At 32.1% G+C, this 16,152-nt stretch overlaps 1 protein-coding gene across 2 annotated transcripts; it reads left to right on the top strand.

Moving 5' to 3' along the window:
• Nucleotides 1–217: 217 nt before the first annotated feature.
• Nucleotides 218–15,447, top strand: Hacd2 (3-hydroxyacyl-CoA dehydratase 2). Of its 2 annotated transcripts, none has more exons than XM_089707416.1 (6): nucleotides 218–763; nucleotides 9,728–9,856; nucleotides 10,426–10,555; nucleotides 12,186–12,412; nucleotides 13,021–13,160; nucleotides 14,401–15,447. In XM_089707416.1, exons 1-6 carry the CDS (start codon nucleotides 569–571, stop codon nucleotides 14,723–14,725), a joined length of 1,146 nt encoding a protein of 381 aa, XP_089563542.1. In that variant the 5' UTR covers nucleotides 218–568; the 3' UTR covers nucleotides 14,726–15,447. The 2 variants fall into 2 exon arrangements, with proteins under 2 accessions (XP_089563542.1, XP_089563543.1); XM_089707417.1 differs by having other exon boundaries at nucleotides 12,207–12,412.
• The last annotated feature ends 705 nt before the right edge of the window (nucleotides 15,448–16,152 follow it).

Consider the following 16,152-nt stretch of genomic DNA (forward strand, 5'->3'; position numbering starts at 1 on the left):
GTATACCGCATATTTTTATTTTAGGAATAGGGCACTTTAAAAAAGAACGACCCTAACGTAAATTCATAATCATAATTCAATATATTATATTATTTATTCTCATACTCTATCAACGAAATATAATATTGTGAATTCCTATATTATTTTTATATATAGCTCTATATGATCAATAGACGGTTCTCCAGTGGTTCTCCACGGTGCGGCGGCTCCAAGGATAGTGACAGATGACATCCACATTGATTTATTGATATTGACAAAATATGACATTAATATTGAACCTTGAAGTGTCAAGTAAATTTTATGGAGTTTTCAGTTGTGTTTTCAGTAATCCTAATCAGTTTAATAAAATAATCATTACTGTATTTTCAATTTTAAATGTATGCTATAGTATAATAGCACGTGTTCGTGAATTTCGTGATTGGAAGGGTAGCTGTAGTAGTAGACGAAAATAAATAACTACTGCGATGTAAAATTATGAATTGAGTGCGAACATCTCACTTGAAAAGAAAGTTCTCACCGTTGCGTTGAACAGTCAATAAACAACATAAAATAAAAATAATAAATAAAAATGGTAGTCCCAAGTCCATTTGTTTATTGGGCTCAAACACCAAAACAAGTTTCACTAAAAATTGATTTGCGGAATGCCGAAGATCCCGATGTAGAAGTGATTGACAACAAAATAAGGCTCGCAGCTCAAGGGGTCGGTGCGCACGGGATATGCAAATACGAATTCAGTTTGGATCTGTATTCCCCAATTAAACCGGTAAGTTAAAAAAAAACTATTCAGGGGCATGTGGAATATTCTAGAATGTTTTCAAAAAATCGAAATTTTAAATACTGAAATCTGTACTTGTGTCTGAAATAACTGAATTTTACCAAGATAAGAATTAATTATATAAAATAAAAAGTGTTGTGTGTACAGATATTCTTTGAATATATGTATCACCATAAAATGTATATTTACTGCTAAAGTGGGTCCAAGTCAGAAAAGCCAGTGTTAATTTATCATGACTTGATTTGTGACTGTTTGTGAGTATTTATTTTATAATATTTCAATATCATTGCATCAACAACTGGTAGGTAATTGAACTTTTATATTATATTTATATGGTGTCAAGGTGCTATATTCTCAAATCAATAATTATTTGAACTTTTCACATTATTATTAATTATAAAATCATGGACGTATAAAAAAAGACGGACGCCGTATTACGAACAAACAACGTGAAGCCACCATAGTAAGCTAGCGATCGTGTAAAGACAATAAACACGCACACACTCTCACCATAGTAAGCTAGTCAGCCGCCATTACGTCGTGAACTACCGACTGATTAACTGCGTCACTGTTTCACAAAAAATATTTAAAATGCCGTCTTGCGTGGTTAAATGGTGTCGCAACAGTACAATTTTAAATAACAAATCACAAGGGATTACATTCCACAGGGAAGCAAGCTATTTCTTTTATGTTTTAATGACAAAATTATTACGGCAAAATTTATAGAAAAAAATACAGCCGCCATTGTCATCAACACAGCTGTTGCCATGGCAACATGGCACACACACATGGATGTTTCGCCGCCATTACTAGGCTTCACTCAATGTTTAGGCGATATACCGTCCGTCTTTTTTTATACGTCCATGTATAAAATGTTTTTTTTAATATGTACTCTGTATAAGTATATTTTTTGCACCATCATTAAATAATGAAAGCAAAGATAAGATTATCTTCTTCATATTTAAATTTTATCCAAAAATAGTATTATTAATGTGTTAGGGCAAAGGTTAATAGAATAATTATGCATTGTCTGTTTGTTTAATACAAAAATACTTCATTTACATCTTATTTTACATATTATTTATGGTTTCTCATATCATTTGCATTGTTGATTTGTATTTGGTTATGTCAGAATAAATTATTTATGAAGATATACATTAATATGTATAACATACTAGCTGTTCCCCGCGGTTTCACCCGCATTGCTACGCTCCTGTTGGTCTTAGCGTGATGATATATAGCCTATAACCTTCCTCGATAAATGGGCTATCTAATACCGAAACAATTTTTTAAATTGGACCAGTAGTTCCCGAAATTAGCGCGTTTGTAGTGTATGTCCTTCCCTATTATCGGCTCTTAGACGCACACGACCTCTCACTCCGACCGCCTGCAGCCAACTGAGCTGTGTGAGCGGTGTCACCGTTGCACGTGCGCAAGAGATGACATAATACTTCCCTCTCTTTCACTCACATACACTACATCCCTCCTTTATTTTAGAAAATTTTTAATTTTTTCAATTAATTTTATTAAATAAAATATTATGTTCTATTCGGGTATGTTGTATGTATGCTTCTATTCTAGTCTATACCTAAGCACCAGTATCAGTTAGGTATCAGTTAGTAAACACAGCTCAGGGACACGTCCGCTCCATACCAGCGATAGAGTAGAATGTGTCACCTGGCCTAGTAATATAATTCTATCTTTATGCAACATCTCTCCTTTTCATTTTTTTTTCTTTTTTTTTTCATTAAGTATATGTATATTCAAAATTATAATAATTTTTACAATATATATGTATTCAAATCGATATTAATTAATAATTTTTTCAAACTCAAACCTTCATTCATCAACCATACCTCGTCCAGAAACGTTTAAAACGTTTCGTCAGTATAAGGACAAAATATGAATTTACCACTGGTTCGGAAAGCCGCCTCAACAGAGAAGAGCCGGCAAGAATATATAGGCATATAGTCGATCCTTCAAAATCATAGAAATGTAACATCTTACATAGGTATTTATAATAACAATAATGACAATTTATTTAAGTATACGACAATCTATCATGAATAAGTTGTATACTTATATTTAAGTTTATTAAGTCATTATTTATTTATTAACCAATGGGACGAAATCGTTTTCAGTAACTTAATGTTCCTTCTGTAACTTAACTATACTTTTGACTAACTGTACCTATACTGTACCTGTACTGTACCTGTACTGTACCTGTTCTGTACCTGTACTGTACTTAACCTGTTTTATTTTTTCCTTACATGACTATTGCACTACCTTGTTGATATGTTTCACTCACTATTTATCATGACCTGCACTCCAAGTCATTTAGAAGAGGTGAATGCTGCTTCTTCTGACGCATAATTTAATTCACTTTACCTGCACCGGCATCTGCACCATCTAAGTAACCACTGTTTTCCCACATATTAAAATTATTAATAAACGATAGCTGCAAACCGAATTATTACCAAGTGAAATGCCTATAGACTGGGTACATACTTAAATGCTCGGTTATTATTTAATATCTATATTCTGTATATGTACTTCGTTACTAAAACAATATATGTTCCGATTTTAATTCAATATACCTAATAAAATCGGAATGTAATATAATATGTATATATCTGTACCCTAAATAATATAATAAATATTATACGGCAAAATTGTAACCAAACATTAATTGGTTCATTATTTATTCTTATTTAAGCAACAACAACTTATCATAATGATCCTTAGGCACAAGGAAGATTTGTTTATTTATTCGTTTGTCCGTCTCTCTTTCATATCGCAATAAAGCGATTTATGATATATTTTTGGGTGATAGTTTAGAGGTTAGAAAGTGGCAGCCTTTTTTATAGCGCATTAAATATATTTAATTCATACAGATACATAGTATTACAACGTTAAGGTTCATAATTATCAATTATTTAAATACCAACTTTTGGGTATAAACCACTCTGACAGAATTATAGTCTTAGTGGAGCTTGCTCTGCAACAGTACAATATCATACTATACTGTGCCATTGACTTCTATTGAACCGCTTTTAGCTTCACCTGTATGTTCGTATGACTGTATGCAACCGATTCTTTTCGATTCGCTTATGACCTACCCAAACCGTACAGATTTAACTTCAGTGGCAATATTACAACAATTTATTGACAATACAATAATGAATATTTAGTAAAGCGTGATTAATAATGTATTACTTTTTTTTATACTTCTTATTGTAACCTCAACACACACGCGGTGTTGTTCATTGTATGATTATTACATTAATAACACATAGGTATTTAAAATTCAATTAATGTAACGAACCTAAAACGAATCAAAATGTATCATTTTGTTGATGACTTTTTTTATTTGTTACTTATGATAACATTTGTATTTGTATTACTGACAACTTAATAGCCACTTGAAAAAGAAAAAGAATATAACTTAATGACAATAATAATGGCTAGACATTAATCACACATTAATGGTCTGAAAATAAGTAGTTGGATACATATTTTTTTTAACTGAAAAATGTTAACTGTAACAATCAGTAATACAAATTTAACTGTAACAATCAGTAATACAAATTTAACTGTAACAATCAATAAAAACTTTGTTTTCCTATAACTATATAAGTATTTGCATAAATTAAGTAATTAACTTGAATTTACAATATTCAATTTTGCATTTCGAAATCAATACCACTATACCACCTCAATATTGTAGAGATTAATACTTGGAATTTATATTCTGACTAAGGCACGAATGGTGACCTTTTCGCGATAATACATTTTTTTTTTGCTTTGACAAGAAATCTTTACCGTATTTCTTAATTGATAATCTTTTATTCAATCTAGTACGATATCCATTATTTTTTCGCAGCGGTGTTAATGCATTAGGTGCGATATTTAATGTTCAAAAGATGAGCTCTTAAAAGATGTATTACGTAAGTACCTACTTTATGAATATGAAATCAGACCAGTCTTACAAACCACCATTAAAACTTGGATTTTATATGAATTACTACGTTGTAAATCTTATTAAATTCTTAATAACTTTTCAAACTTGTAAATAAAATTATTAGTGTATTGACTTTTATAATATCTACTATTCACGTTGATGTTTGTGTTGCTGATTTTCTCGTCTATTATAAAATTGGTGTTTTTTAATTAAAAACAGTCGTTATTAATATAGTAGATAATAACTAGATGCACATTTTACCATGGTTCTTACATGTACCTTGCATATACCAATATTTGCGGTATGATGTGGTTATGATCCATTTTTTTATTTTACATTAAATGTTCATCTTGAAATTGACCTTTATTATCTATGATTTTACCATGGTTCTTACATGTACCTTGCATATACCAATATTTGCGGTATGATGTGGTTATGATCCATTTTTTTATTTTACATTAAATGTTCATCTTGAAATTGACCTTTATTATCTATCTAAAAATTTCAAGTGTATATTTGACAGGTTGTTTGTCACTATACACTATCTATCAAAGTAATCCACTATATAAAAATAAGTCGGGTTTTCCTTCCTGACGCTACAACTCCAGAACGCACGAACCGATTTCCACGGCTTTGCACTCGTTGGAAAGGTCTCTGGTGCGAAACGGACTTCGCCAGGTTTGCTAGTTATTAACAATTAACGATTCATATTTTATGCCAACTGTCTATTGTCCAACTTTTGTCTTTCACGGTATATTATTGTATAAATTACGTAAAAGTCGTTTTCAACGTTCCAACATGTAATGATTAACAGTGTGTTATACCTAACCCCAAACCGGGGTGCTACATTTCCGCTGAGAGAGTGGTGTTATGCTACTGCTACGTTCCGTTTAGAAAGCTTCTACATACCCGCAACGTTCCCGCGCAGGGAATTGTCGCGTCCTTGCCACGTTCCGATAAGGAACCTCATACGCTGCTACATACCGCTTAAGACCCATCTTCAGTAGTACTACGACATTGCTACGATTGCCGCTGAGGAAATCCTTCTAAGTCTTGCTTGCTTCGGCTCCTTAATTCCTGTTGAAGGAATTCAGCGACCAACCCTAAAGACACCCTACCGCCTAGCCTTCGCAACGAGACGCGCACTCCATCTTACGTCCACCTATATCAGTAAGAGCCCTACCGGAGGATTTGGACCTAGGCACACCACGACCCTTATTGTTACTGATATTTGTATTTTATTTTATTAAATAACTAAATTAATTGCCGACTGTATGGTGAGTATCTAGTTCTTATTATTATTTTTTTGTTTCCACCTCACCTACAACGCCACATAGTATATACATACAATAAAAATGAATAGCCAAATATGTTGCTAAGTGTAAAACTCAAACCTCGGCACGCAGCGTATCGGCTCGACCAATTCAGATAATATTCATGTTCCAAATTCCAATTCGTTTAACGAACCGATAAAAGGCGAAAGAGCATTACAACGTCTGCCAGGTGGGTAGTTTGAAATAATGAATATTGAGACTACTCTGTATGTCTCTCATTCCATTTATTTTTGTTTTCGAATATTCATTGTTTTATTACCTTACCCTGTTTATCATTATTATATTATCACTTAACCTGTCTAACTTTATAGTTGTCGGTTAAATGTGCAATACCTATCGCAGATATTTTAGGTATTGTTATCATTATGATTATTCTTTCGTTGTTTAACAAAATCTGCTATGAAATTATGAAAATATTAAGTCACTTTTAGATAAGAATAATAAAATCTACTGTAAATATTTTAGTATTTACTGTATGCTCTTAAAAATTGAATTATTCCATTTTTTATTTGGATATCAATACTAACCGTAAGTAATTTCGAAGATACAATCTATCTTACGAACAGTGAAATCTTCACTGTGAAATGGTGACGAACTATCACTTTTTTTTTTAAGATCGCGTATTTAAGTGCATGAATTCGCAATATGGGCATCACCCAAAATATAAACATTTTATACGAGCATCACCCGTATCACATCACTACAGGCATCACCTGTATTGTAATTATATTACGACTACCAGGCATCATTTGGTATAAAATTACAAAGTACACACGGGCGTCACCCGATTTTTGTTTTTGCACTACCAGGCATCATCATCTGGTATAACATTACAAAATACACACGGGCGTCACCCGATTTTTGTTTTTGTACCACCAGGCATCATCTGGTATGACATTATAAAATACAGACGGGCGTCACCCGATTTTTCTTGACCACCAGACATTATCTGGTAACACAGTACAAATTACGTACACGGGCGTTACCCTTTTTAAAGTGAAACTTTTATTACATCGTCTCAAACTTTTTGGTCTGTGTAGCGCATGTCGCGTGACGGTCGGCTGCCGAGTAGGTATAAAGCAGTGTTCGGAACCGTTCGAACAGTTTTACTTTTACCGTGGTTTCATAAAACCACACAACATTTTTTTTTTTGTCAGGCTTCATCTTGTAACATTATAGCTTAACAACAACAACTTTAGAAATCCCTTGTCGTGGTCCACATCACCATCGAAACACATACATCAACTTACATGAACTTCCATAATGTTACTATATTAGCCTGTCCAGGAAACTTACGTTCCTTGCATGATAACCATTAATTAATTTTTTATGCAATAATGAATAATCTTAAATAATACTCATGCAACTTCACATCGAGTAATTAAATAAGATATAAGTGGGTATTTGGTATAATTATATTTTTGTAACCAGACAAATCTATTCTGAGCTGATAGGGAATCGAACCTTCTTAGCTCATTTAATCATGTTTAACCAATCCTTTAAGCAGGTTTTTACATATCAGTATCAATAAATTTATATGTAAACAAATGTCCCAAAATAATAATCTACAGCCTCGACTAAACAAAATATCACATTTAGTCTCGCATAACGCAGTTACAGTCCTATGCATGACTACGTGAGTACATATACTGGACGACGCTAGCTGTATATCCGTACACTGTACAGTGTATTTATCAAACAGGCACCATACGCTCGAGCAATAAAGACAGCCCGCGTATGCATTGGTATCAGTGTAGTTATGTATACGAGAAACAATTTACAACACCTACTTTATCCTTCTGGCTACAATTATTTAAGAGGTTTTGCTAAATCTTTATGTAAACGAAACCTTCGTTTTCTACGGCGCGGAGGCCGGAGGCCTCTCGAAAGGCACGCACATGTTATTTATCTACTTTGTGCGGATATTTTTTTTATGTAAGCGGCACAAAATATCATAATGAAAATAGGTATGTGTGTATATTACTATTAACTTTAATATTCCCTTCGATGTAACTCGACTGTGGATATAATTAGTTCAATAGTTATCACAGCACACCTATTTCCTCCCTTTTTTTTTGTTTTGTAATTTTTTTTTTATTATCAAAAAAAAAAAAATTACTTACATTTATTCCCGATTTACCTCGTCGCCAAAAATGTAGTGTATGTCCTTCCCTATTATCGGCTCTTAGACGCACACGACCTCTCACTCCGACCGCCTGCAGCCAACTGAGCTGTGTGAGCGGTGTCACCGTTGCACGTGCGCAAGAGATGACATAATACTTCCCTCTCTTTCACTCACATACACTACAGCGTTCAAACAAACAATCAAACAAACTCTTCAGCTATAAAATATTAGTATAGATATACAAGTAACAGTATTAACAGTGTCCATAAACTCCGTAAGGGCTTCACCAATTTAACAAAATACTAGTTGCACCCTGCACCTGCGTGTGTGAATGTGTTTATCCTTTTAATTCTAAAGTTCCTGTGATTACACAGGAACATTAGAATTATTAGTATTAAAACCAGCTTAAGTTACTCCTGATAAAAACAATTATGTGTCAGTAAAAGTCCCATCAAAATCAGTCTAGCCATTCCTGAGGTTAGCCAGAACAAACAGACAGAAAAAAAATTAAAATTTCAATTTTGGTATATGTACAGTGTGTAAATCCATATGCATTTACTAAAAATTGGTTATTTAAATAAAATTTAAAAATCGACCCTTCAATTTTATTATTGGTATAGATCTATGCATTTTTGGTAGGTCTAAGAATATTATGTTGTAAACAATATTTTGTACCCCTAAGTGATAAGAATTTTTCTTGTAGTTTGTTTTGAGTATATAATGCATATAATGTTAATTCAAAATTACAAAATTCAAATAAATTATTACATTACAAATTTCATACACAAATTTTTATAATATATGTAAATGTTTAGCAAATCGCTGTTAAATACATACAACAAATTATGTATAAATAAAGAATAATGCGTAAAAATACATTTAAGTAAGAATTTCTTTTTAATTATTCTTTATAATTTATTCCATGTGTAAAAGTTTCTTATGAATCATTAGGATCCAAAATGTTATGCTTGGATTTTCAAATTTTATATAACTCTCTACTCCTGTTGGTCTTATAGCAATAGCCTTCCTCTAGGGCCTAGAGGAAGGCTTTGCTGAGGCCTTTGGTGTTAGATAGCCTATCTAACACCAAAGGAATTTTTTCAAATTGGATTGTAGTTCCTGAGATTCGCATGTTCAAACAAACAAACTCTTCAGCTTTATAATATTAGTATAGATAGAATGTTAAGATCACATTCATACAAAAATATACTAAAAGCATTCTTATAAGACATTCAATTGGTAAATAAAGCAGAAAAAAATAATAAAACTGATTTTATCTTTTTATATACACAATAGGGTTTATAAAAATGATGAAAAGGCAACATATACATTTATTTATTTATTTATAACACTTTACTATGCTAGTTAATAATACAAATTACTTAAAACGGAAACTTATAGCTAAACTAGCACAGAGGGCGGCCTTATCACTAAAGAGTGATCTCTTCCATATATTGTAAGGCATATTGTACATTGTAATTTATTTATATTGTAATTTACATTGTAATTTATTTATATTTTCTTTGTCATAGGATAAAGATGGTGAACAAAACACAACGGTCAAAGTGTATGAAAACAGAATCGAAGTGTTACTCCAAAAGGAGGAGCAGGGCTGGTGGCCAAGACTCACTGCACAACCACAGAAACCAGCATGGCTAAAGGTAAATGTTGTAAACTAGTTAACTAGCGTTCCGCTCGCGGCTTCTGCCGCATTGTATGCACTAAAACTTTTTTCGAGCATCATGCTATCCATTGATGAAAACAGAATGAAAATCGGTACAGTAGTTTTTGAGTTTATCGCAAAGAGACAGACATTGTGGAAGAATTTGTTTTAAAAACGTGATGACTGTAGTAAGTAAACATACCTATGTACCATTGAAAATCCACACAACTTTTAGCTTTCGAAAATTACAGACCATTCAAACAACAGGCAGGAAAGATTAATGTTTGGGATGTTTTTTTTTATATAATAAACTGGAGGTCCGCCCCGGCTTCGCCCGTGGTACATATTTCGCAATAAAAGGTAGCCTATGTCCTTTCTCGGGTATCAAAATATCTCCATACCAAATTTCATGCAAATTGGTTCAGTAGTTTAGGCGTGATTGAGTAACAGACAGACAGACAGAGTTACTTTCGCATTTATAATATTAGTATGGATTACCATATACATATTTAGTGGCACCTGTTCTTTTGATACTACTAACAGAATATTTCTATTTAATGTTTACAGATAAACTTTGATCTATGGAAAACGGAAGACGATCTTGAGGAACCTAGCGAGGAAGAAACCCGCGATGTGATGAAAGACTATCCCGGGATGTACGATCAAGTGCACAAAGAGGAGCTAGGTTATAGGAAAGGTATGTTATTTCAATATTTAGTTTTGTAGCAATTAAATTAGATTCATTAAAATGCAAAAAGACGCGGGTTCGAATCCCAGGAGGCGGGATTTCATCGACTTTTTACTTCTTTAAAAAAATTGTGACAACACACCAATTGACACAACGCCATCTAGTCCAAAAATAAAAGAATTATGCCATATTGTAGTGCATAATTTTTCTAAAATAAATAATTCAGAAAATCGCCTTTTATACCCCCATAAACATAAAAATGCAATTATTTTCGAACACACTCTCCTTTGCGCAAATATCAATTTTACCAAGCGGCAAGCGTATGGAAATCTTGCTGAAGGTCATTTAAATTTAAAATAAAAATATATAATTAAACATATTTGCCTCTTACAAAAATAATTAATAATAATATAAATCGATAAACTTAATCAATGTTTTGTCCCTTTCACATACATATTATTTGAGATAAGGAAGAAAGAAACAAAATATGTACTATATTAGTATTTTTTATAAAAAAATATAAATAAAGGGTATTGAGATATTATATAAAGGTGTTGTTTATGTACCTTATTATTACACAAATTATTTCGTCATTAAAACTGACAATACAAGATTTCGGTTCAATATTCTGTTTATCTGTTTCTTTATCAGTAAATTATTGTGGAATTAGATAATAGTTTTGGTGATTTAAAATATTAAGTATTTTTATGTAACATCTGAGTGAAGTTCTGTATTGAAGAATTAATATGGAGACATCTCGTGAAAATACGGAAGTGTCGAGTAAGATATATTCGTTTGGGAATACAAGATTTTTATAATTTTCCTAAGATTCAATGTCAATATAAAAGAAAATATTAATTTATTCATCTATATGAACATAATATTTTCTAAACGTTCCCGGTGTTACGAATACTTGGTTTAATATAAGTAGGATTATGAATGTTTATATTTTTAAGAAATCGGCTGTCAGTAGATAGTTTTATTCTATGTATGTACATTGTTTAATAATATTAATAAGCAAATTTTATAGCATGATAATAGGTAATAGGTATTATCAAAATTAATTATTTTATTTTGATAAATCCATATATTTATCGTCCACGGGATATTTATAAATTAAACCTAAAAACTGTTAGTGTCCCCAGAGAACTTTATAAAAATAATATTTTTTTTATTTATATAAACACTTTCTAAGCTATGTATAAGAACAATTTAAGTATAAATCATATATGTACTTAAATTGCTCTTTCAATCATATAGTAATCATAATGTTCTTAACATACCTACTGCGATACTGATCTATTAAACCAGTTTTTTTAATAAATAAAACCGGTCGTGTTACGGAAACAAAATAAACACGACATAAAATTTTAAATGATGCTATTTAAAATCCTTATTTATTTTTAATATGTAAGAGGTACATAGTTTATTTACTCCAAATAATTTTATTATCTCAAAATAGTTTTATTTCTTAGTTGAATAAACAGAACAATGTAGTTTAGAATCTAGATTATATTTGTTATAACAAGAGAGTATGTGCAAATAAATTCTCATGAACCCCCAAAATTACCACGAGCCCCTTTTATTCCTATGGACCCCGCGGGCTCGATACAACCACAATTATCTATCTATCCTTTAGAAATGACTCCGGCAATTACAGAAGACTACAAGAAGGTGTACCTCATTATATACAACCTGTTTCAATTCATCGGTTTCACTTACGTTCTAAGCGTAATGGGGGTGCGTTACGCGAAATTGGAGTATGACTCTGTGCCGGATACGTATGAACACGTGGGCTCTGCGATGAAGTTTCTACAACTGATGATGTTCCTAGAAGTCATGCACCCGCTATTCGGGTATACTAAGGTGAGTTGGTTTTTTAGGGGTTGCGAGAGTTTTTAGAAATTTATTCGTTAAGTGGGGGTTAGAGTGTAGTTGACAACAATTTTTTCAGTTACAAAAATTGTTTTTCAGTGTTTTTTTAGCATTTCAGTGCCCTACGTATTAAAATTTTTATAATATTTAATTTTTAACAGGAATAAGCTTGTAAATTTGCTATGTATGTATGTATGTAATAATAATTTATTCATTCTACAGTAATAAGTAATTTACTCATGAAAGCAAAGTATACTTCCCATTGAATAAGAAATAGTTTTGTCAAAACTTGTTCAGTCATTTTTAAAGAAACCAAATGTTTTTACCAATTGGTAGCTTTTAAAGCTCTTCTCTTTCAACTAAGACTAACAAAAGAATGCGTGTTAGTCGTTTAATAACTATAAAATGGGTATTGTAATTTAACATCATTAAAATAAACGTAAAAAAAAAAATCAAATAATTTAAAATTTATTTTTATTAGATATTTTTTTATTGTGAATAGGACTAAGCGCTTGACCACAATCTCATATAATTGTAATGTGTATATAAAAGGCTATTTATTATTATTTAAAGTTTAAACTTATTTTTTCACACTCCAGGGTAGTCCACTAGTGGCTTTCCTGCAAATAGGCGGTCGGGCGTTCGTACTATTCGCCATGATAGAGTCAGAGCCAAGGATGCAGACCAAACCGGTGGTGTTCTACCTGTTTGCTATGTGGAGCCTCATTGAGGTTGTCAGGTATAACATGAGATTATTAATTATTAAATTCTCAGGTCTCAAGCTATCTCTGTAACAAATTTCATCCAAATTGGTTCAGTGGTTGATGCATGAAGAAGATACTTCTTCTTCATGCATCAACCACTAAACCAATTTGGATGAAATATATAATATTATATAATATAATTGATGAAATATATAGATAAATTTATAATTGAAGTAGACAGAGTGATTACTTTCGCATATTAGTTAAGATTAAATCTATATACATTTATCGGCGGCGGCTGGATTTATAAACTATGTGGGCTGGTTATATCCTCTACATTGGGCATCTTGGGTAACTTCGAGCATCAAAAGACATAAACGGAATCTAACACTGTCAATAATAACTGAAATCACTAATGAACTGAAATTAATACTTTGTATAGCGAATCTAAACTCAAACTAATATAGAGACTGATATAGACTCGAACAGTCAAGTCCGCTCGGCACGAGATCCAATACTTGAATGCCCGTCCGCTACCACGGCCATGTCCAAGTGCACTCCGTGAGTCATGCGCTTGCGTTCGGTAATATCAGGGGGGGGATCTCCGACATATATAAAACTCAAAGGTGACTGATATAGTGATCTATCAACGCACAGCCCAAACCACTGGACGTATCAGGCTGAAATTTGGCATGCAGGTAGATGTTAGGACGTAGGCATCCGCTAAGAAAGGATTTCCCGAAATTCTTGCTGGAACGGGAAAAAACGGGGATGCACGTACAAAGTCGTGGGCGGAAGCTAGTCTACAATAAAATGTTTAAATGTATGTTTTATTGGTTGCAAGTTTCTAGTTACTAGCCATCATCTGATTTTTTAAGATTGTTACGGTGTGATAAACCAGTATTTGTAACAATCAACCTACTTGTCTGTAAATAAAAGTTGCTTGTCGGATAAGCCTTCTATGTTCTGCCACAAATATATTTTTCCCTATACCTACCAAATGCCATAAATATTCATTGTATTATTGAAGTGAAACTTCTGTATCGGGGTTAAAAAAAAATTTAGTGTAACATTTTTTCGTTACGCGTGACATTTTTCCGTTACACGCCATCTTTTTCTTATCCCTACCACGCGTGATTCGACGTATTTCTGTAAAGTTGCATATAGTAAATTATTTTTTGAAAAATAAGGTCATAAAGAAGTTTCACTTCTTACGTGTGTACACTACCTACATTAATTTGTTAGGGTTCTGAATATAATGTTTTTGTTTCCCAGATACCCGTTCTACATAGCGCAGTTGTACAACAAGAACTTCTATTTCCTCACCTGGCTGCGCTACTCCATGTGGATCCCCTTATACCCACTAGGCATTCTCTGCGAGGCAATTGTCATTCTTCGCAACCTTCCCTACTTCGAAGAAACCGGCCGATTCACAGTATCCCTACCAAATGAATGGAATTTCGCATTCCACATGCCTTCATTCATGAGGCTATATCTTTTGATCCTGGCTTTCCCCGGAATGTTTTTCGTAATGAAACACATGCACAAGCTACGAACGGTCAAGCTCAAGCCGAAAATTATCATCAAGAAATGCAAGTAGGTGAAAAAATTATGAAAACGAAAAAAAAATTTTTTTTTTTTGGACTAGCCATGTGCTCCTTGGAGTTTTTTGGTATGTAGGATTGTAATTTGATTTCAATATTAATTGGTGTTAGTCTCGGTGTCTATTATATACACGGTTTGTCGTGAAAATAAGTTAGGAGTTTTAGTAATTGTAAGTTGATAATTTAGTTTCTGATTTGCTGAATGTGAAAATTATGTATGTTTGCTCTATTTCATCAAAAATAGCTGTTATGAACGTAGAGAAACATTTTAAACGTTTAGACTTTAGAAGAGTAAAATCGATATGAAATGAATTTCAATTTCTTGAAGCTGTGTTGATATACAATGCTCAATGTTTTTTCCATATGAAAATACTCGTCTCTATCTAATCTTAACTTATTTTTGTGACACTACCATCATTTTTAGAATATCAATAAAATTAAAAACGTAATTAAAACACTACTAAGAATTAAACATTAATTATTATGCAATTTAGATTTAAAAAGTAAAGACATTATTAATTATATTTATTTATGTAGATAAAACATTGTTTTTTTTTTTAATTTTTTATGTACATGCATATGCAAGAATAATTTAAGTTTTGATTTAAAAATTGTTGGTCTCAATTTTTTGTTTTTATATTTTATCTTTTGTTACCGGTTATGTTACTATTGTAATTTTATAAGAAATAAATGTGAAATAAAGGTAATATGAATATAATCGGATTGTTTTTTTCATTATAATCATAACATCATAGTTTGTACATACACGTGGGGCCGTATTATGACTTCATTTTTCCAGACAGTTTACGCCGTGAATTGAACTGACTGGCAAATTCATATTATACCATAATAAACCATGGCTGGTTATTGCGATCATAATATTTGCCAGTCAGGTTCAATTCACGGCGTAAGCCCCTATGCGTGGCACCAGAACAGTAGTCTATAAACACCTTATAAGGTGCATTATTATTTAGGGTAAGAAACAGATGACGGGGTAAATGCAATATCGTTAAATTAATACGTAACTATTGATTGATTAAACAAATATGAATAATATTATTATCAAAACCGTTTATTTTCATGCAATGCCTTCACAATATTCACAATAAAACGATGCTCTGAAGTGGTAATCACAATTTTCCGAATTATCCGACATCCGGATTTCCTCGAATGCGGAATGCTCTATACTATTTTTAATATGTACATTATATTTTAAGGATAAAGAAAATTTTTAACTATACCATTGAAAACCAGTTATTAAATGAACCGAAAAATATTATAGTATATGGATTTTGAAAACCCTTTGGATGTAGGTACATACTAGAATACTTTATGTGATTACATAATTGTAACATGCCTAACTGCAGTACTAAATTAAAATTGTCTTATTTGTTCTGTTACAATTTACAAATGTATAGCAATA

This window comes from Colias philodice, chromosome 19 (genome assembly GCF_061535455.1).
Source record: "Colias philodice isolate Cphi_HAF_F1 chromosome 19, ilColPhil1 Martin Lab GWU primary, whole genome shotgun sequence".
Lineage (NCBI taxonomy): Eukaryota > Metazoa > Arthropoda > Insecta > Lepidoptera > Pieridae > Colias > Colias philodice.